Below are 21,490 nucleotides of genomic sequence, written 5' to 3'. Positions count from 1 at the left end.
GTTTGTTCACCCGTTTTTGGGACCCAGCCTGCCCACAGAGCCTGCATTTCCCCCTATTTCTCCTGGGACAGGACTCTCTTCCCTATTGAGAGCCCAGGGCTGCCATGATAGGCTGCCATGTCTGTTTTCTGGGGACAGGGGTTCAATTACAATACATTTTGCTCCTGCACTAAGCTTTGTCCTCCATCCTGGCCTTTCTCAGTAATAAAGGTGTTATTTGGGCCTACATTTGTCCACTCCGGTGATGCAGAAAGGTGGTATTATTTGACTTCTCTCAGAGCCCCCCAACTAGGAAGAAAGATTGGTCTTCATAAATTAGATCAGTTATCAAAGAGATTTAGATCAAGGGTGGTGCTGATTCTTTGCACGGTATCGGGGAGAAGTTAGCTTTTGCGGAGGAACAGCCAACGGTTTCAACAATGTTGACAACTGATATTGGAGCATTTAGAAGGGTTAGAAATGATTCCTAGTGCTTTAGCTATAAAAATTGAGGCATTAGTTGCTATGGAAATGTGACAAGTTAAAATAACAGCTTTAAGTGAGAAAGAAGCAGCAGTAAGAGTCAGACTGGTGATTGCATGCTCTGTATAACTACTACTGATGAATGCTGAGTGCTTCATTTTACCTGATTAAATTATTTAACACAATTTTTCCTTTATCTAAAATGAATGAGATTGGTTATCCTTTCAGTATAGCTACCTTTTGGTGTAGTGATTATTTCTTCTCATATCTGTTCCAAGGTGGAACTAAAGAAATATGCGTGTATTGCCATATAATCTTACTAATATTCAGGCCTGATGTTTAAAATCTTGTTATTGTAATTAAACCTCTGTGTAGGATCTAGGGGGAATTGACAATGCTGTTCTTTGATGCCCTTTGTGAAGTTCCCGGAAGGGAGTTGTCATTTTAATATGCATATTAAAAGTTATTCTCCAGGTGTTCTCTCACTTGGCTGAGAACCAAACAGAAAATAGGCTTCTCTTTCAGCAGGGACCTTTGAGTTACAAGAAATGAAAGATAATTTTTCTCACTAGGAAAAGAAAGATAATTTTCTTCACTCAATGGAAAAATAAGTTTTAGAATTTCATTCCCTGGAGAGGTTTGTGAATCTGGTGGATGGGCCAGACCTGTGCTGTCTGTGGGTTCAGTGGGGACCAGTTGATCTTTTGTGGTGGGCAGTGGCTGGGGGCCACTCTTTAAGCCTGTGCATTCCACAGTAAAATGAAGATTTACCAGGATGACTTATAGATTATTTAAATGTAATAACTTGTAAATTATTATAACATATAAATGTAAAAGCTCCTATAAAAGTAGATGTGCAAAATTGTGATTATTTTATATTACTAAGACTTTATTTCTTAAAGGACTTTAAATAAGGTAAAATGAATTTTTTTCCTTACATTGAAAGAAAAAAGAACAAGAGAGAAAAAGGAGTGAGAAAATGGAGGAAAAGAGGAAGAAAAGAAGAAGTCAAGGGTTCTTGGATAATATAGCTACACAAAGGACAGGAGTAATCTTTCCATTGATTTAAAACATTACTTTTTGATCCTGTTGGTTCTATTAGTCATTACTGATTATCAAGATTACTCAAATGAATGGATCTGTTACCAGTTCATAGGTATGGTGATTTTTCTTACTATGGAATAATGTGCTCATTGATGCAGGATCAGTGAGCCAAGGAGTCGAAAGAAAGATTTCTTGGACTCTCAAGATCTGGCAGTAGTGCTCTTTTATTTAGAGAATAGTGTGGAATAGCATGGGGACAGGGCCCATGGGCAGTCAGAGCTGCTGCTGCCCTGAGTTGAGGGTTAGGGCTAATTTTATAAGGCATGGGTATGTGAGTTATCTCTTTACAAGACAAAGGAAAGAATATGAAAAAGTTAAAATGGTATCAGTGCAGGTGGGGTCTGGTTATTGGGTGATCCCATGACTTTTAGATAAGAATCAAATCGGATTAAGTAAAAGTCAGAAGCCACCACCCTAAATCAGTTACATGAGATTGCCAACTTAAGTTCTTGCCTTTGGCATTGATTAAGAGTTTTGAGAGATAAGGCCATCCCCCCTTCCTCCTGGTGCAGAGAGGGAGGCATGGAGATTTCCTTCACAAATGCAAATGTCTCTCCAAGGGCAAGCAAATTCCAGTCCTCGGAGCCTGCTTCTCATCTGCAGTTTTCCTCATCACTCATGTGCCAATGAATTTTTATGTTTACTTAGGTTTTAAGTTAAAATTTCCAAATTTATGTTAATTGTTTAGCGAACAGCATCTTGGATTTTTGCCAAGTAGTTGTATAAAATGCTTCCTTTGAAACTAAGTGTGCTGATTAATTTTTGTCCAAAGAATCCATTTTGCTCTTCTTATAAATGAGGGCGTAAAGTATAGGGCAACATCAAATAGCACATATTCTCGATATGAGTTTTATTTTAGTGAATTAAAACTCTGGGTCCTGTCTCTGTTGAGGTGGGGACCCTGCAGGTGCCCAGTGAGAGCATTTTTACGAGTAGCGGAGGCCCTTTCCTCCCCAGGACCCAGGTCTGTTAGGTTCTCCCTGACCCTCAAACCTCTCTTGCTAGTCCAGGCCTTGATTGTTCCACTAAATTTGTTATTGAGCAGACCCTTCCAATAAAGCTGCTTTTGCACTACAAGTAACAGAAACCCATTTCAAACTGTGTTAAGAACAAAAGCCAAGTTATTGGAAGGACACTGGGATAATTCACAAACCCCAGCAACAAGAGATGTACACTGACCTCATGAGGGAGTGGAATCAAGACCTAGAAAGCTGCTTCAACTCGTCAAAAGTTATTTATGTCACATTTCTTGTCTTTTTATCTATTATATACGTGCCTCTCTCTCCCCTTCATCTAATCAGCCATTGCTTGGAGTGGAGGTGGGACCAATGTCAGCGGAGGTCACTGGTTTGCCGGGTGAATCATCCCCAAGGTGTTTACTCCAAGAATTATGTGTTCACATTTCTACACATCACTGGACTGGGAACTTCTTCAGGGCAAAGACTGGGTCTTTCCTACTTTGTGTTCTTGGCATTTCATATATGACAATCAATGTTAGACTAATGGGCAAATTTATGAAAGAGCTGGCCTCTGTCTCAGTTTAGTTTGAAAACCAAAAACGTAAATATGTGCCACTAATCTGGCACATTATCCATATTCCAGGAAGTCAAAAGGGAACCTAAAGTAAGAAACATTAACATTTAAATCAAAAGCACTTATAAGTATTTCATTTACTAACCTGATTCTAATCAACTCAGAAGTTGATTTGATGAAAATTGGTGGAAATCATGGCAGCAATTAGGCTCTGAACTTGATAGAGTCTGTATTAGTCTGGATTCTCCACAGAGAAAGAACCAATAGGAGATATATCTATATCTATACATATATACACATATGTACATATATATACACACAATTGTACATATGTATTTATCTATCTATAGATATATACATATATACAATTTATTATAGGAATTGGCTCATGCATTCCTGGAGGCTGAGAAGTCCCAAGATCTGCATTTAGCAAGCTGGAGACCCAGGAAAGCTGATAGTATCATTCCAGACCTAGTCTGAGTCCGAAGGCAGAAGAAGATTGATGTCCTGCTCCAAGACAGGTAGAGAAAGTGAAATCTCCTTTACTCTGCCTTTTTGTGCTCTTCAGACCTTCATTAGATTGGATGGGGCCCGCTCACGTTAGGGAGGGCCTTCTCCTTTGCTCAATCTACTCATTCAAATACTAATCTCATTAAAACACCTCAGAGACACACCCAGAATAATGTTTAACCGATTATCTGGGCACCTCATGGCCCAGTCAGCTTGACACATGTTAAACATCACAGAGTCATACCCCTCCACAAGGAGCAAGAAGTATATACTATAGTATTTTGCTAATGAACTGATAGAACTTGGGTTTTGTCCGTTTGCATTTTCAAGTTACCGAATTCAATGAATTACTTGAATTAGTTGATTTCCTAGTTAGAATTATCTAAATATTCAGGCCCTGGGAGTCACAACCATGTGGCATGAAGTGGGAACTAATTATGTGACATTTTTGGATAGGTTTATTCATTATTCTGTACATTTTATTGAGCACCAACTTGGACCAGCAGCATCTTAGGCTCTAGATATATGTCAGTTAATTAGACATAGTCTCTGCCCTTATGGAGCAGGCCTTCTGGTGAGGAAATGCACCATGAATAAGTAACAAGAAAATAAATGTCTCATACACATTGTGATACATATTTTGATGTGAGTGAACAATGCAGGGAGAGTTAGAGAGGTGTGAGGTGATCCCCACAGAGGGAACAATATGAGCAAAGTCACTGAGGTGCAAAAAAGCTTGGCACATGGAGGGTGTTGAGAAGCTGAGTGTGAGCCAGTGTGTTGGAGCCTGGTGGGGAGAAGGGCTGGCAGAAAGCGAGGTGAGAGAGACCAGCAGGGGCCAGGGCACGTGGGGCTTTGCAGGAGGTGGATGGATTTGGATTTTGAATCAGTGTGCAAAGACTGTTGTACTTGGCTTGAACATTCAACTAATGGGGTCTTCAGTCTGAGAGCATTTGGATGAATACAGACTGTGGTCTGGCAAATGCTAGATGTTCCTTAAGGCACATGTTAGAATTAAATTAGATCCATTTGTTTCCCCGTGAGAACACAATTCCACATGGTCAGATATGATTATAGGAAGATAGATTTTTGATATTCAAATTTTCAGGTGACATTTTATTTAATAGTATACAGTAAATCATAACATGAAGCAAACCTTTCTTTTCAGTTGAAAAGAAGGCAGCATGGATGTACAACTTCCTGTTCTCTAATGGAGACTATTAAGAGGATATGTCCCTCTGCATATTCTGTGTATCTTGTGAGTGAGTCACAAACTACTTTTTGTTCTGGAATATCTTTAGGATATTTGTATAGTGAACAGCCTTTAAAGGTAGAAATAGTGTTTTCCTCTGTAGCAAAGGGCAGGGTGCCTATAGCCTTGGAAACTCAGGGTTTCTCTCCTGAAATGAAACCCACTGTGTGTACAAGCATCCATCTGGGCCCACCTGTCTTGCTTTATGGGCAAGGGGAACTGACTCAAAGATACTCATGCTCATGCTGCTTGCTGTGTGGTGAGTAATAAATAAAGTCCTTTGTCTCTGACCCAGGAGTCTTGTGTCTTTTGCTAGCATCCCTGAAACTGTGGCAGGCTAACATGTTAGTTTACGAGTTGGGCAAAATCTCAGATGTTTCACAGTTCTGGACAGAGGTGCCCTCAGCCATCTGAGCAGGCAGGTACAGTGCCAGGCAGGTGATACCCAAGTGCTTTGCAGCCTGCAAGCTATCGTATTAGCATTTTTTGCCACTGCTTTTCTCCTCCAAAGTCACAAGATGAGCTATTCTCAGTCAATCACATCTTAAGTGTGACTTCTATTCTAAAATGCATGTGTGAAACCTACTAGCTACTAATTATTCTGCCTTAAAAATTCTTAACCAAGTGGGAGAAAATTTCAACAGGAAGAATGCTATGTTAAAATTTTAGGATCATCAAGTCATAAAATATGTTGAAATGATACTTGATTTAAAATAAAAAGTTTTACATATGTGAGTGTGCCTGAAAATATAACCGAAGCATATGTCCATGAATGGTTTTCTGTGATAGGCACTAAGGGACTAACGCTATGGTTTCTGAGTCTTCACAGATCCATTACTATCACAGTACAGAGTCATCCAGGGCTTGGGCTCTCGCCTCATCCTGACCAGGGATTTGAGGAGTGATGTGATCAGACACTGATGCTGCTGCCATGGGAGACTGTGACCTGTTGCTCTGGCAGCTGGAGATGTTCTGTGTTTGCTCCGTCCAATACAGTGGACATTAGCCGTATAAGCATTTGACATTTTGATTAGTCCAAATTGAGATGTGTGTAAGTGTAAATTATACACCGGATTCTAGACTTAGGGTAGAAAAGGAAGGTAAAATATCTCATTAATAATTTTTAAAAGTAATTATGTTTGAAATAATATTTTAGATATATTAGGTTAAATAAAATATATTAAAACTAACTTCACCTGTTTATTTTTACTTCTTTCAATGTGGCTACTAGAAAATTTTAAGTTCCATCTGTAGCTCTCATATTTCTGTTAAAAGATGCTGTTCTAGCTCCTTGCTTACTCACAGGGCGGTCCTCGGCATCGGCATCATCTGGAAGCTTGTTAGAAACAACGGAGCTCATGTCCCACCCTAGACCAACTGAATCAGAATCTGCATTTTAACAGAATCTCCTGTGATTTGTATGCATGTTAAAGTTTCAGTAGCAGAGAGACCCTAACACTAGGATAGCCAGATTTAGCAAATAAAAATACAAGATGTCCAGTTAAATTTAGTTTTCAGATAAACAACAAATGATTTTTTAATATAGTATGTCCCAAAGATTGCATGGGGCATACTTATTATTAAAATTATTTGTTCTCTGAAATTCAAATGTAACTGGGTGTCCTGTATTTTATTTGGCAGCCTTGCTTGAGACTCAACTCCTGCTGTCCAGACCTGAGTTGCTACTTGAAGTTCCACAGAATCGGAAGGACAGAAAGGTAAAATGAGAGGCAAAGGGTGGAAGTTGGGTGAAATGAAAGAACAGGGAGAGGAAAAGGAAATATGCCGGAAAGTAGGAATAAGACAGGGCATGGAAAGGCCACAGTGATGGCAGTGTCCTTTTCTATTTTATAATTTCTATTAGCAACTTTCCTCCTTATTTCTGCATCCCCCCTTCCCCTAGTCGTTGTGCTTCAGTCTCCTCCTGTCCTTTTCTACAGGGCTCCCCAGAGCCGTGTTAGAAGGAGGTGCGTGTACGAAGTGGACAGTGAGGAAGGGGAGTGTCTCCTCTGGGCGAGCCCCACCTTCCCATAATCCATCATCTGTCACTTACAAATAGCCCTTTTCAGCCACCAGTACTTCGCCATTAAAGAGATCAAGGTTCTTAAGTACTAAAAACGCTGACACTTTCATTTTGGAGGATTTTCTTTATTGCGGTATTTTAGTTGTATTTTTTTAATGTGAAACAACTCTTAGGGATTTTGTTGTTTGTTTTGTTTTTTGCATGCCTTTTGGGGGGATGGGAGGGGGAGGCTAGCAGAGAAGGAGAAACATTAGATATTCTTTATTTAGCTAGGCATTGAAGTAAGGAAAGGATTTCATCTATGATATTTATTAAAATTTTTTTATTGTGGTGAGAACACTTAACATGAGATCTACCCTCTGAACAAATTTTTAAGTGTACAATACATCCATGTTGTCACATATTGCAGAATTTTATTGTTTTTAAAAGGCTGAATAATATTCCATTGTATGTGTATACCATGTATTCTTTGTCTATTCATCCATCAGCAGACAGTTACATTGTTTCTACACCTTGGCTATTGTGATTAATGCTGCAGTGAACGTAGGAGTGCGAATACCTCTTTGAGATCCTAATTTCAATTCTTTTGGGTAAATACCTGTAAGTGCAGTTGCTGGATTGTGTGGTAGTTCTATTTTTCAATTTTTTGAGGACTCTCTGTACTAATTTCCATAGCAACTTCACCATTTTATATTCCCACCGACAGTGTACAAGTGTTCCAATTTCTTTACATCCTTGCCAACACTTGTCTTTTGGATAATAGCCATCCTGACAGGAATGAGGTGATATCTCTTTGTGGATTTGATTTGCACTTCCCCAACAATTAGTGACATTGAGCACCTTTTCATATAAGTGTTGGCCATTTGTATGGCTTCTTTGGAGAAATGTCTATCCAAGCCTTTAGCCCATTTTTAAATTGTATTTTGTTTGTTTTTTTGCTATTGAATTGTAGGAGTTCTTTATATATTTTGCAAATTAACCCTTTATTAGATATATGTTTTGTAAATATTTTCTCCCATTCTCTGGGTTGCTTTTCTTCTGTGTTGATTATTTCCTTTGCTGGGCAGAAATTTTTTAGTTTGATGTAGTCCCACTTGCCTATTTTTCCTTCTATTGCCTGTGCTTTGGTGTCATATTCATGAAATCATTGCCAAGACCAATGTCATGAAGCTTTCCCCCTCTGCTTTCTTCTAGGTTTTAAGTTTTAATCTATTTTGAGTTGATTTTTATGTGTGGTGTGAAATAAGGGTTCAGTTTCATTCTTTTGCATGTGGATATCCAGTTTTCCCAGCACCATTTGTTGAGGAGACAATCCTTTCTCCATTATGTGTTCTTGGCACCGTTGTTGCAGATCAGTTAACTGTACATACCTGGCCTTATTTCTAGGTTCTCTATTCTGTTCTATTGGTCTGTGTGTCTGTCTTTATGCCAGTACGGTACTGTTTTAATTACTGTAGGTTTGTAATGTATTTTGAAATCAGTAAGTGTGATGCCTGCAGCTTTGTTCTTTCTCAAGATGGGTTTGGCTATTTAGGGCATCATTTAATGAGTTAAGTACTTTTGTCCCCACTCTGCAGATGAGGAAACTAGGCTCAGGAGGAAAAATAACTTGCCTAATATCAGATAGTTGGAAGAGCTGGCACTGGGAATTCTCTTGAGTGCTGTCTGACTCGGAAGTCGGTGTTCTTTACCATTATGTTCCATGCCTCTCAGCAAATGGAGAGTCATGAATTCAACAGGAAACTCTGAACTAGGACATGTATGTAAAATTAGCTAAGTTCCAGAGATTTTTACTCTTATTCACTTGAAAAATGCACGTAATAATGTATACTTCATAGATTTTGAGAATTTAATAGCTTCCTGAAAAGCAGTGTGAGATGTTTATTGTTATATGAGTATTAAAACAATACCAATTTTTCTCTAAAAATCTGCTCCCTAATAACCTTTCATTATAAATAATCAAACAACTTAAATAGACCCATGGTTTCACTCTATCCTCTCAGTTGAGCAGTATCAGGCCCCTCCTTCTCCCCTCTGCCACACATAACACATCCTGGGAAAGCTGTCCTCTGATTGGTTGAGTATGTTGTCAGTCACATGGCGTGAAACTACTGTCTCTGCTCTGTTTGCATTTATGAATTAACAGATGTGCTTGGTTTGAAGAAACTGATTCATTTCTTGATGGGAAGAAAAATCTTGTTCAGTTTTTCACTTATTTTTTTATGTATGGGATTATCACTAACTTTAGACCAGATACTTGCTAGGAAGAATGTAAGGTGAGTAATTGCACATCTTTTAATACAGTACATCTGTGCACTTCAGTGCAAATGTGAAATTATGTGGTTCTGTAATTTCTTTATATTGCTGCATGCTACATTTGTTTATAATTAAAAATGGATATATGAGATTAGATCATTTTGTAGCTACTAAAATAATTGAACTAGAGTTTATAAATAAGAGATACAAATATAGTCCTTATTATAAGAGGGAAGAGTTATTTGTTCAAAATACTCAAGAAACATTTGTGTTATGTATCAAAGTATGTATCTATGAGAAAATGACTCCTTAAATCACTGTTCAGGTTTCTTTTACGCTTATAGGTAAATGTTAATTTCACAGTTTCTCCTGCTGTTATTATGTGAGAAAGAGAGAGAGGAAAAAATTTAAAACCTGTCCCCCAAAGAAAATATGTTAGATTATTTTAACTGGTAAAAGACAGTAATTGTGTGGAGCACAGACTATTTAAAAATAACAAGCAAAATTTTGATTTCTATTTCCTTTGTCCTTTTGGTTTCTTTCCATGCCATATGAGGGAAAATATAAAGATTTATCTATAAGGAAGAGTAATCAAAATATGCATAGCATTTAACTTATGTCATATCCCCCGGTTACTCATTATGTGCCATGTCAACGAATGCCTCAGCGGATTTAGTGTGAAAGCGAAGGACGGCAGCAAGCAGGATGATCTCTAAAAACTTGTGCTAAAGAATCCTTAAGACACCAACTGATAAAAACTATAAGTGTAGGCATTTTTAATTTGTTTTCCCTCATTGTTTCCAAATCACTTAATGCTTTCCTTAAGATTCACTTTCAAATAATAAGTGAGCTATACTCCTTAGGTTGTTAAACCTTAGTAATATTTCCTTACCTGATTTATACAGAAATGACTGATTTGTGTATTACACTGGTAAAGTGCACACCAAGAACTATAAAAATTCCAATTCTGTTTTTGAAGCAAGGTTGATGGGTTTACATAATCTTAGCTTCAGAAGGGACCTTAGAAATCACTTACGTCAGTGATCATGTGAATCTAATATGGCACATTAATTTGTTGTGAAGGAAACAACAATTTCTGTTTTGTAGATGTTGTTTCAAATACGGATCTGAAATTAAAAATATCTTCCAACTCTATGGGGCAGTTTGAGGTTCTTAAGTCTCTAGAAGGATGATTGTATTTTAAACTTGGTACATGTTTCCTCAGCTTAGAGAGGGTAGGGGACCCCACTCTTCCTTTACATATTCCTTCCCCAGATTGGATTTATGCTGAAACCAGGTGGAAATCTTTTCCCTCTTGGACAGCATCCTGTGTGGTCTCCCATTTTCCACTTCCCTTTCAGAGTTTGTTCATTCATTAATCTGTTCCTTCATACATGTAACACATTTTTTTAATACTTGGTACTTTTAAATGGGTAGGCAGTGAGCTAGGTGCTGGGTCTACAATGGTGAGCAAATCAGATAGAGTCCCTGCCCTCATGGAGCTGTAAGTCTAGTAGGGGAGATGCTCATTAATCAAAGGATAGATATTACAAGTAGACTTTGAAATGTGCTGTGAAAGAAAAGTATAGGAGGTGATGAGCACATACAATAGGGGGATCTGAACTAGTCTGAGAAGTTAGGGACAGTGTTCCTGAGGAAGGGATATTTGAAGCTGTGATCTGGAGGATATAGGAAATAACTAGGAGGTCGGGGGAGGGGAGAATGGAGAGCATTCCAGGTGGAGGGAGCAGCAGGTGCTAAGACTCTTGGGAGGGAGGAAGGGAACATGAAACATTCAGGGACCTGAACTGAAGAACGCTGTTGTCGCTGGAGCGGAGAGAAAGGGGAAGAGGTGAAATGGGATGAACACGGTTAGCAGGCTGATGTCTTTCAGGGCTTGGTAGGCTGTGGTGGGAGTGTGGTCTTCATCCTGAGTAGGACCATGAGGGAGCTGCTCCACCCTCACCTTCATGATGGCATGCTTGGGAGACTTCTGATGGAAAACCTGGTAAATCAAAAATCTGTCACCAGCCACTATAAGCATAAGGCTCTAGATTGCTTTTGAGGTATTACAGAGATCCCTTTTACTGAAAAGGGGTCTGAGTATTTTACTGACAACATAGGTTTAATATTTTTAAGCCAGTGTTTCTTAGTTTGTTCACTCAGATAATTTTAACGAGATAATTCTTTAGTTATTACTTTAGTTCAGAGATTATGCAGTGTGGAGAAAATGCGTGTTTATTTTGTCTTTGGTTGCGGTTATGGCTTCCCATAAAACCTCATTAGGTCAGGCTTATGGGTGTGGGCAAAGTCTATCTAAATTACAGCTTATTTTATTTTATTTTTATTTTTTGGTGAGGAAGATTAGCCCTAAGCTAACATCTGTTGTCATTCCTCCTCTCTTTTTTTTTGGTTTGAGGAAGATTAGCCCTGAGATAACATCTGTGCCAGTCTTCCTCCACTTTATATGCGGGTCACAGCCACAGCATGGCTGATGAGTGGTGTAGGTCCATGCCCGGGATCTAGACCTGCAAACCCAGGCTGCCGAAGTGGAGCTCACTGAACTTAACCACTAAGCCATGGGGCCAGCCCCAATTACAGCTTATTTTAAAAAGAAGTATAACAGTGTTATTGGTATGTTCATGATCATATTCACTGAAATGAAAATAAGCCTATATTGTCTACCAGAAGCTTTTCATTAGTGAACATATGGAAATTTTTACTTAGTAGAATGAAGTCTCAAGCCAAGCATGTTAAGGATATGGTAACTCATCCATTCATTTATATACTTTTGTTCAATAAACATTTATTAAACTCCCCTCCTGACTAGATATTTCTAAATGATATGATACATTTTTATGTGATTTGGATAAAATCTCTCATAATTTTCTGTTTTTGTTCAATAAGACATTTTAAAATTGAATACTTAACCCTGTATCATGAAATATTATTTTGAATAAATAAAATTTAAATTAAAAAAATGTAAAAGATCTGCTTGTATACAGGTACTTTTTAGAAAGCTTGAAGCCTTTCAAGAAGTATTGTCTGGGTATTAGTGTTTCTGTCGTATATTCAGTTACTTTTTAACTTGCACTCCAGAGTTTGGAGTTTAGGTAGACAGAGATCTTTTGGCTAAAGCATATCTCTATTGTAGTTCCATGATTACTTTGATTGCAGTCTCACTTTTGCTGTTCAGAAAATTAAATTTCTTCGTTCTCCTAGATGTGGTTGAGGTCAGAGGACTGATTCATGCTAACCCTACTCGCAGGAGACTTAGTATAAATCAGAATGCAAGCACCAGTTAGACTATAGATATATTGTTCAATGACAAGCCAGTTAGTGTACTATAATTGTTCCTTTTTTCTCTTTGTACAACTCTTTCCTTTTCTCTTGAGTTAAAAATTGCCCTTTTTCATTTGCAATTTAAAAAATATGCATGTCCTTAACTTTTTTCACACATCCCTTCATCTAACAAGTAGCGAAGACTCTCAAATCCCCCTTTTACCTAGAAATTTCCCTTTAGTCTCCCTCCTTTAGGACCCTTTTGTCCTCTTGCTCTAATCTGGATAGATTCTCTCTATGTCTGATGTGCAACAGTCATCCTTAGGTTTCTCTTCATCACTCTTCTGATTTAGATCCACTATTTATTAGAGTCCTATGCTTTCCTCTTTCTTTGTTTTCTCCTTTACTTTGCTGGAGCACATCCTCCACTAGCTTCCTGTGAAAGGGTGTGAGAGAGATATTTTCTGAATCATTGCATGTTTCTTGTTTTTTATTTCTGGAAGCTAATAGGATATTTTCTTTATCTCAGGCTCCACCATGTTACAGGTACCTTATTCACAAGTATCAACTCAAAATGGATCACAGACCTAAATGTAAAAGTTAAAACTTTAAAACTTCTAGATAAAGCACAAGAGAAAATCTTTATGACCTTCTGTTAGGAAAATATTTCTTTTAGATACAAAAAACATAGACCATAAAAGAAAAAAACTGAATACATTAGACGTTATGAAAATTAAAACTTTTGCTTTTTGAAAGCCACAATGAAGAAAATGAAAAAGCAAAACATATAATGGAGGAAATATTTTCAATGCATATATCTGACATAAGACTTGTATCCAGAACATACAAAGAACTCTTCCAACTCGGTAATTAGAGGAAAATGAATTTAACTTAAAAAATTGGCAAAAGATTTAAAGACACACTTCACAAAAGAAAATATATGAATGGTCACTAGGTACAAGAAAAGATGCTGTGTATCACTAGTCATCAGGGAAATGGAAATTAAAACTACAATGAGATTGCAACACACACCCATCAGAATGGCTAAAATTAAGCAGACTGACAGTACCAAATGTTAGCAAGAAGGTGGAGCCACAGGAAAGCTCCTATGCTGAAATTGATTGGCAATTTCTTAACAAGTTAAACTCCTAATGTCTGCCTTAGCCACTCTGCTTTTGGGTATTTATCCAAGAGAAACCAAAACATATTCTACATAACCCCTGTACATGAATGTTCTTTTCTCTTTATTTGTAGTAGCCCCAAATTGGAAACACCCTAAATGTCCGTCAATAGGTGCATACACCAACAAATGTGGTATACATACAATGAAATATTTCTCAGTAATAAAAGGAAAGAAAGATTGATACATATAACAACACCAATGAATTTCCATCATTATATTAAGACTGAAAGAAGCCAAACAGTAAGGACTATATGTTAAATGACTCTATTTATATATAATTTTATAAAATGCAGGCTAAAGTGACAGAAAGCAAGTTTGTAGTTGCCTGTGGCTGAGGGTGGAGGAAACATCCTCTCCACTGGAAAAGTACATGGGAAAACTCTTGTGGGATGTAAATATTCCATATGTTTATTGTGGCGGTGGTGTCATGGGTATATCCACATGCCAAAACTCATCGAATTTACAAATTGAATGGATGCAGTTTATTGTACTTAAATTATACTTCAATGAAGTTGATAAGAATGAATGAATAATTGCATACATGCATGAATTTATTAATAACAACTAGTAGACATCACAGTCACCAATTTGTCATCTTCAGAAATTCTCATTAGATAATAGAGGTTGTATTACAAAGAGAGTGGTGCACTTACTTTGTAATAGACTCCATGTAATTAATTCTAAACCATTTTACCATGATGTGCGCTTAGTAACTCTTTAGCTAAAATTATGTTTTGCATAAAGATCATGATAAGTAATTTATATATTTCTCTAATTGTAGAAATGTTTAGAGTTTGTATGATAGTTATACCTACAGGTATTGGATAGGAATCTGTAAGTATAGAGTTTGATCTGCGTTCTCATACACACAAGTACAACATATTAAAAATTTAAAATATGCGATAAACTGTAAAAATTTTTATGACAATTAGAGATTTAAATGGGCATGATATTTAATGTGAAAGAATTACTAATATTTTCTAGATGTAATTGGGCTGTTATTTTAAAAAGTCCTTATCTTTTAGAAATATATACTTAAATGACATAATTTCTGAGGTTTTCTTCAAAATAATACCAGAGAGGGAAAGTGGGTGCGCTTATTGCTGAAACAAGATTGCTTATGACTTGACAATTACTAAAGCTGGCTGTGGGTACAGGTACATGGTTGGGGGCTTATATTTTCCTGTTTATATTTATGTATGTTTACAATATTCCATGATAAAAAGATGTGTATATCTTCTAACTTAGCAGTTTCACTTCTAGGAATTAATCTTAAGGAACTTCTCAGGGGTATGAACAAGCAATCCACAATAATGTTCAATGTAGTATTGTTTATTAATTGAAACAACTTAAATACTTAATAGGAATTTGGTTCAATAAATTCATACATTTGTATGATGTAATAGCACATGGAATTCAAAATTATGTTAGAAAAATATGTAATAACATGGAAAAATATTTATGATATATTTTTAACTGAAAAAAAATTGTAGGCTCCAAAACAGAATGTTTACAAAAATTTGTTCTTAAATTGTATAAAAAGTAAATTATATGTGTGTGTGTGTATGTGTAGAGAGAGAAACGCTGGGAGGATGTATATTATGATTACATAATTTATATCCTCATAATTTTTAGAAACACCTTTTTGGCAATAGAATCTTTTTTTAATAAAAAAAGGTTGAATATTTTCACATTAATATGTTAACAGTACCATGTAGTATAACATTTCACTTTAAAATATTTTATTATGTTTTATTATTTGGTTATTTGGTTATTACTTGTTTTTGGTTAAACCTCAGAGTCTAGCTCACTGCTTGACTCATTCTAGGCGCTCAATATTATTCAATCAATAGGGATTAGGGTTGATATTTAAAATTTTTTTCTTTAAATTTTTCGGCATTTTTCTTATTTTCTTTGAAGAACATACGTTGCTTTTTTAAGTCAGAAATTCACTATTAAAAGGTGGACAGTTTTGACAGGCTAAAGTTCTGCTCCTCTACTCTGAGATGTAATAAACCAAAATATATCCTCCTTAAAACTTCGTATAAAATCTGAAATGTAGATATTTGTTCAGCATCTTTTTATTCTGTTTTTTCTAGTTTCAGCTCTCAAACATCTTCAGATAAAGAAGTGGTTGTCAACAGTGGTAAGACCTCTAATTGCCCTTGTGATTCCTTGGGGGGCTGAGGAAGGCTTTAGTGTGTGATGGGCTTCCCTGAACACTGGTGCTTGACCAGGAGTCTCGCATGTGAATAGCCCTTAAACTAGTTTATTCTAAATTATGAGCCAGAAGAGGCTCAAGCCTGATATATTTTACAGTGCTTAGCATATTATTGTCACTCAATTACGTTAATAAGACAACGACATTTAGCCTTTGTACTCACCTTGTTTATTTGACAGATCAACAGAATAATGGAGATATGAAACCAATTCAGAATTTCACAGCAATACCAATGACACAGGTATGGATATGTTACGAAAGTAGATTGTATCTTAAAAAAAAAATTTAAACACATTTCAATCAGGTCAGAGACACTATGAAAATATCAATAGTAATTCTATTAATAACTAACATTCTTGCTTGAACTTTGGGTGGGGAAATGTGTTATGGTAATTTTATAGTTCAGGAAAAACTAAAGGTTCACTTGCTGTCATATATATTCATTACAATATTCAGTCTCACTTTTGTTGCTTTCCAGATAGAATCACTATGGTAACAGTTTATCTTTGGTTACTGGTAAATTTGGATTGCTGCTGCCTGTTTATTTTCTCTTAATCTGTACTACACTGGAGTAATTGGTATGGAATAGTTGATCTCGATAAGTGGATCTTCTTTCAGATATAGACCTGTCTTTGTGACCTCCAGAGTCAGGTACTGAAGTGCATCGTCTTGGGTTTCCTAGAAATTGCAAAGGATTCATAAGATGTAGAACAATGTTAAAATACTTTGCTAGTTTATGTATATTAAATGTTCTGAGCCGCTCTGTTCAAGACAGTAGCCACTAGCCACTTGTGGCTATCTAAATTTAAATTCAAATGAAAAATATTAATTAAAGTGAAAAATTAAGGTCCCCCGTTGCACTGGCCACATTTTCAGTGCATAATAATAGCCACATGTAACCAGTGATTACTCAGCTGAAGAGAGCAGATATAGAACATATCCAATAATGCAGAATGTTGTATTGGACATTAATGGTCTGGAGAATTAAGCTTGATTTCTAGAAACCTCTTGTTTTCTTTAACATGTTAATTTCTTTATTTAAAGTCCTGCATTATTTGGGTTCTTATGACATTTTCTGAAGAGATCACTGTCATTAGTTTCATGGCATGGTGAAATTTTATTTATTTATTTATTTTTTATTAAGATTATGATAGATCACAACCTTGTGAGATTTCAGTTGTACATTATTGTTAGTAATGTTGTGGGTACACCACTTCACCCTTTGTGCCCTCCCCCCATCCCCCCTTTTCCCTGGTAACCACTGATCGGTTCTCCTTGTCTATATGTTAACTTCCACCTATAAGTGGAGTCATATAGAGTTCGTCTTTCTCTATCTGGCTTATTTCGCTTAACATAATACCCTCAAGGTCCATCCATGTTGATGCGAATGGAACAATTTGGTCCTTTTTTATGGCTGAGTAGTATTCCATTGTGTATATATACCATATCTTCTTTATCCAATCATCAGTTTCTAGGCATGTAGGTTGGCTCCACGTCTTGGCTATTGTAAATAATGCTGTGATGAACATAGGGGTGCAAGGGACTCTTGGGATTTCTGATTTCAGGTTCTTAGGATAGATACCCAGTAATGGGATGGCTGGGTCATAGGGTATTTCTATTTTTAACTTTTTGAGAAATCTCCATACTGTTTTCCATAGTGGCTGCACTAGTTTGCATTCCCACCAACAGTGTATGAGGGTTCCTTTTGCTCCACAATCTCTCCAACATTTGTCACTCTTGGTTTTGGATATTTTTGCCAATCTAACGGGTGTAAGGTGATATCTTAGTGTAGTTTTGATTTGCATTTCCCTGATGATTAGTGATGATGAACATCTTTTCATGTGTCTATTGGCCATACTTATATCTTCTTTGGAGAAATGTCTGTTCATGTCCTCTGCCCATTTTTTGATCGGGTTTTTTTGTTGTTGTTGTTAAGCTGTGTGAGTTCTTTGTATATTATGGAGATTAACCCTTTGTCGGATAAGTAGCTTGTAAATATTTTTTCCCAATTAGTGGGCTGTTTTTTTGTTTCAATCCTGTTTTCCCTTGCCTTGAAGAAACTCTTTAGTCTGATGAAGTCCCATTTGTTTATTCTTTCTATTGTTTCCCTCATCTGAGGAGTTATAGTGTCCGAAAAGATTCTTTTGAAACTGATGTCAAAGAGTGTACTGCCTATGTTCTCTTCTAGAAGACTTATTGTTTCAGGCCTAATCTTTAGGTCTTTGATCCATTTTGAGTTTATTTTTGTGAATGGTGAAAAAGAATGGTCAATTTTCATTCTTTTACATGTGGCTGTCCAGTTTTCCCAGCACCATTTGTTGAAGAGACTTTCTTTTCTCCATTGTAGGCCCTCAGCTCCTTTGTCAAAGATTAGCTGTCCATAGATGTGTGGTTTTATCTCTGGGCTTTCAATTCTGTTCCATTGATCTGTGCACCTGTTTTTGTACGAGTACCATGCTGTTTTGATCAGCGTAGCTTTGTAGTATATTTTGAAATCGGGGATTGCGATGCCTCCGGCTTTGTTTTTCTTACTCAGGATTGCTTTAGCAATTCGCAGTCTTTTGCTGCCCCAATGAATTTTAGGATTCTTTGTTCAATTTCTGTAAAGAATGTCCTTGGGATTCTGATTGGGATAGCGTTGAATCTGTAGATTCCTTTAGGTAGTATGGACATTTTAACTATCTTTATTCTTCCAATCCATGTGCATGGAATGTCTTTCCATCTCTTTATGTTGTCGTCAATTTCTTTCAAGAAAGTCTTGTAGTTTTCATTGTATAAATCTTTCACTTCCTTGGTTAAATTTATCCCAAGGTATTTTATTCTTTTTGTTGCAATTGTGAATGGGATTGAGTTCTTGAGTTCTTTTTCTGTTGGTTCATTGTTAGTGTATAGAAATGCTACTGATTTATGTATGTTGATTTTATACCCTGCAACTTTGCTGTAGCTGTTGATTGTTTCTAATAGTTTTCCTATGGATTCTTTGGGCTTTTCTATATATAAGATCATGTCGTCTGCAAACAGCGAGAGTTCTACTTCTTCGTTGCCTATTTGGATTCCTTTTATTTCTTTTTCCTGCCGAATTGCTCTGGCCAACACCTCCAGTACTATGTTGAATAGGGGTGGTGAAAGTGGGCACCCTTGTCTTGTTCCTGTCCTCAGAGGGATGGCTTTCAGTTTTTGTCCGTTGAGTATGATGTTGGCTGTGGGTTTGTCATATATGGCCTTTATTATGTTGAAGTACTTTCCTTCTATACACATTTTATTGAGGGTTTTTTATCATAAATGGGTGTTGGATCTTGTCGAATGCTTTCTCTGCGTCTATTGAGATGATCATGTGGTTTTTGTTTCTCATTTTGTTGATGTAGTGTATCACGTTGATTGACTTGCGGATGTTGAACCATCCCTGTGTCCCTGGTATAAATCCCACTTGATCATGGTGTATAATCTTTTTGATGTATTGCTGTATTCGGTTTGCCAGAATTTTGTTGAGGATTTTTGCATCTATGTTCATCAGTGATATCGGCCTGTAGTTCTCCTTCTTTGTGTTGTCCTTGCCAGGTTTTGGGATCAGAGTGATGTTGGCTTTATAGAATGTGTTAGGGAGTACTCCATCTTCCTCAATTTTCTGGAATAGTTGGAGAAGAATAGGTATTAAGTCTTCTTTGAATGTTTGGTAGAATTCTCCAGAGAAGCTGTCTGGTCCTGGACTCTTATTTTTGGGGAGGTTTTTGATTACTGTTTCTATTTCCTTACTTGTGATTGGCCTATTCAGATTCTCCATTTCTTCCTGGTTCAGTTTGGGGAGGTTGTAAGAGTCCAGGAATTTGTTCATTTCTTCTAGGTTGTTCAATTTGTTGGCATATAGTTTTTCATAGTATTCTCTTATAATCCCTTGTATTTCTTTGGTATCTGTTGTGATTTCTCCTCTCTCATTCCTAATTTTATTTATTTGAGATTTCTCTCTTCTTTTCTTGGTGAGTCTGGCTAAGGGTTTGTCGATTTTGTTAATTTTTTTGAAGAACCAACTCTTTGTTTCATTGATCCTTTCTACTGTCTTTTTTGTTTCAATATCGTTTATTTCTGCTCTTATTTTTATTATTTCCCTCCTTCTACTGACTCTGGGCTTTGTTTGTTCTTCTTTTTCTAATTCTGTTAGGTGTCGTTTGAGGTTGCTTATGTGAGCTTTTTCTTGTTTAGTGAGGTGAGCCTGTATTGCAATGAATTTCCCTCTTAGGACTGCTTTTGCTGCATCCCAAATGATTTGGTATGACATGTTCTCATTTTCATTTGTCTCCAGATAATATTTGATTTCTTCTTTAATTTCTTCAATGATCCATTGTTTGTTCAGTAGCGTGTTGTTTAGTCTCCACATTTTTGCACCTTTCTCTGCTTTATTCTTGTAGTTGATTTCTAGTTTCATAGCATTATGATCAGAAAAGATGCTTGATATTATTTCAACTCTCTTGTGTTTATTGATGCTTGCTTTGTTTCCCAAAATATGGTCTATTCTTGAGAATGTTCCATGCACACTTGAGAAGAATGTGTAGCCTGCTGTTTTTGGATGAAGTGTTCTATATATATCTATTAAGTCCATCTGGTCTAATTTTTCATTTAATTCTATAATTTTCTTGTTGATTTCCTGTCTGGATATTCTATCCATTGGTGTTAATGAGGTGTTGAGGTCCCCTACTATTATTGTATTGTTGTTGATGTCTTCTTTTAGTTCTGTTAAGAGTTGCTTTACAAATTTTGGTGCTCCTGTGTTGGGTGCGTATATATTTATAAGTGTTATGTCTTCTTGGTGGAGAGTCCCTTTTATCATTATATACTGTCCCTCTTTGTCTTTCTTTATCTGTTTTGCTTTGAAGTCTACTTTGTCTGATATTAGTATAGTGACATCTGCTTTCTTTTGTTCATTATTAGCTTGGAGTATTGTCTTCCATCCCTTCACTCTGAGTCCGTGTTTGTCTTTGGGGCTGAGGTGTGTTTCCTGGAGGCAGCATATTGTTGGGTCTTGTTCTTTGATCCATCCTGCCACTCTGTGTCTTTTGATTGGAGAGTTCAATCCATTTACATTTAGAGTGATTATTGTAATGTGGGGGCCTACCGCTGCCATTTTATGTCTTGTTTTCTGGTTATCTTCAATTTCCTTTGTTTCTCGTCCCATGGTTTAGTCTGTTCTGATGGAGAGCTGCTACTCTCTGTTGTTGTCCTTCTACTTATCTCCTTTGCTCTTGGTTTTGTAGCCCCTTTCCTTTTTTTGATTTTTCAGGAATGAGGGTTTTCCTGAGCATTTCTTGAAGAAGAGGTTTTGTGGCAATAAACTCTCTTAATTTTTGTTTATCTGGGAAAGTTTTTATTTCTCCATCATATTTGAAGGATATTTTCGCTGGGTAGAGAATTCTCAGCTGCAGGTTTTTGTCCTTCAGATTTTTGAATATATCATTCCACTCTCTTCTAGCCTATAAAGTTTCTGCTGAGAAATCTGCTGATAGCCTGATGGGGGTTCCTTTGTAGGTTAATTTCTTCTACCTGGCTGCCTTTAGTATTCTCTCCTTGTCATTGACTTTTGCTAGCTTCACTACTATATGCCTTGGGGTTGGTCTACTTGCATTGATAAAGTTTGGAGATCTATTGGCTTCTGTCACATGAAGTTCCATCTCT

General features: G+C 36.8%; 1 protein-coding gene across 7 annotated transcripts in view; it reads left to right on the top strand.

Annotated features, from left to right (window-relative positions):
* The window catches only part of LOC106841196 (V-type proton ATPase subunit S1-like protein), a 44,517-nt gene that overhangs the window by 6,775 nt on the left and 16,252 nt on the right, over positions 1 to 21,490 (top strand). For 2 of the 7 annotated variants that reach the window (XM_044777902.2, XM_070517842.1), the window contains exons 2-4: positions 6,503 to 6,579; positions 15,705 to 15,751; positions 16,006 to 16,067. In XM_044777902.2, the coding sequence (XP_044633837.2) occupies positions 16,026 to 16,067 (42 nt within the window). In that variant the 5' untranslated portion in view covers positions 6,503 to 6,579; positions 15,705 to 15,751; positions 16,006 to 16,025. Of the gene's footprint in view, positions 1 to 3,477; positions 3,621 to 4,964; positions 5,121 to 6,502; positions 6,580 to 8,970; positions 9,161 to 15,704; positions 15,752 to 16,005; positions 16,068 to 21,490 lie in introns of those variants that run through there. The other 5 variants (XM_070517843.1, XM_044777899.2, XM_044777901.2 and 2 more) reach the window with 5 other exon arrangements.

Source organism: Equus asinus, chromosome 9 (genome assembly GCF_041296235.1).
Source record: "Equus asinus isolate D_3611 breed Donkey chromosome 9, EquAss-T2T_v2, whole genome shotgun sequence".
Lineage (NCBI taxonomy): Eukaryota > Metazoa > Chordata > Mammalia > Perissodactyla > Equidae > Equus > Equus asinus.
Note: the sequence above shows the minus strand (reverse complement) of the source record. Positions and strands in the feature narration are given on the sequence as shown.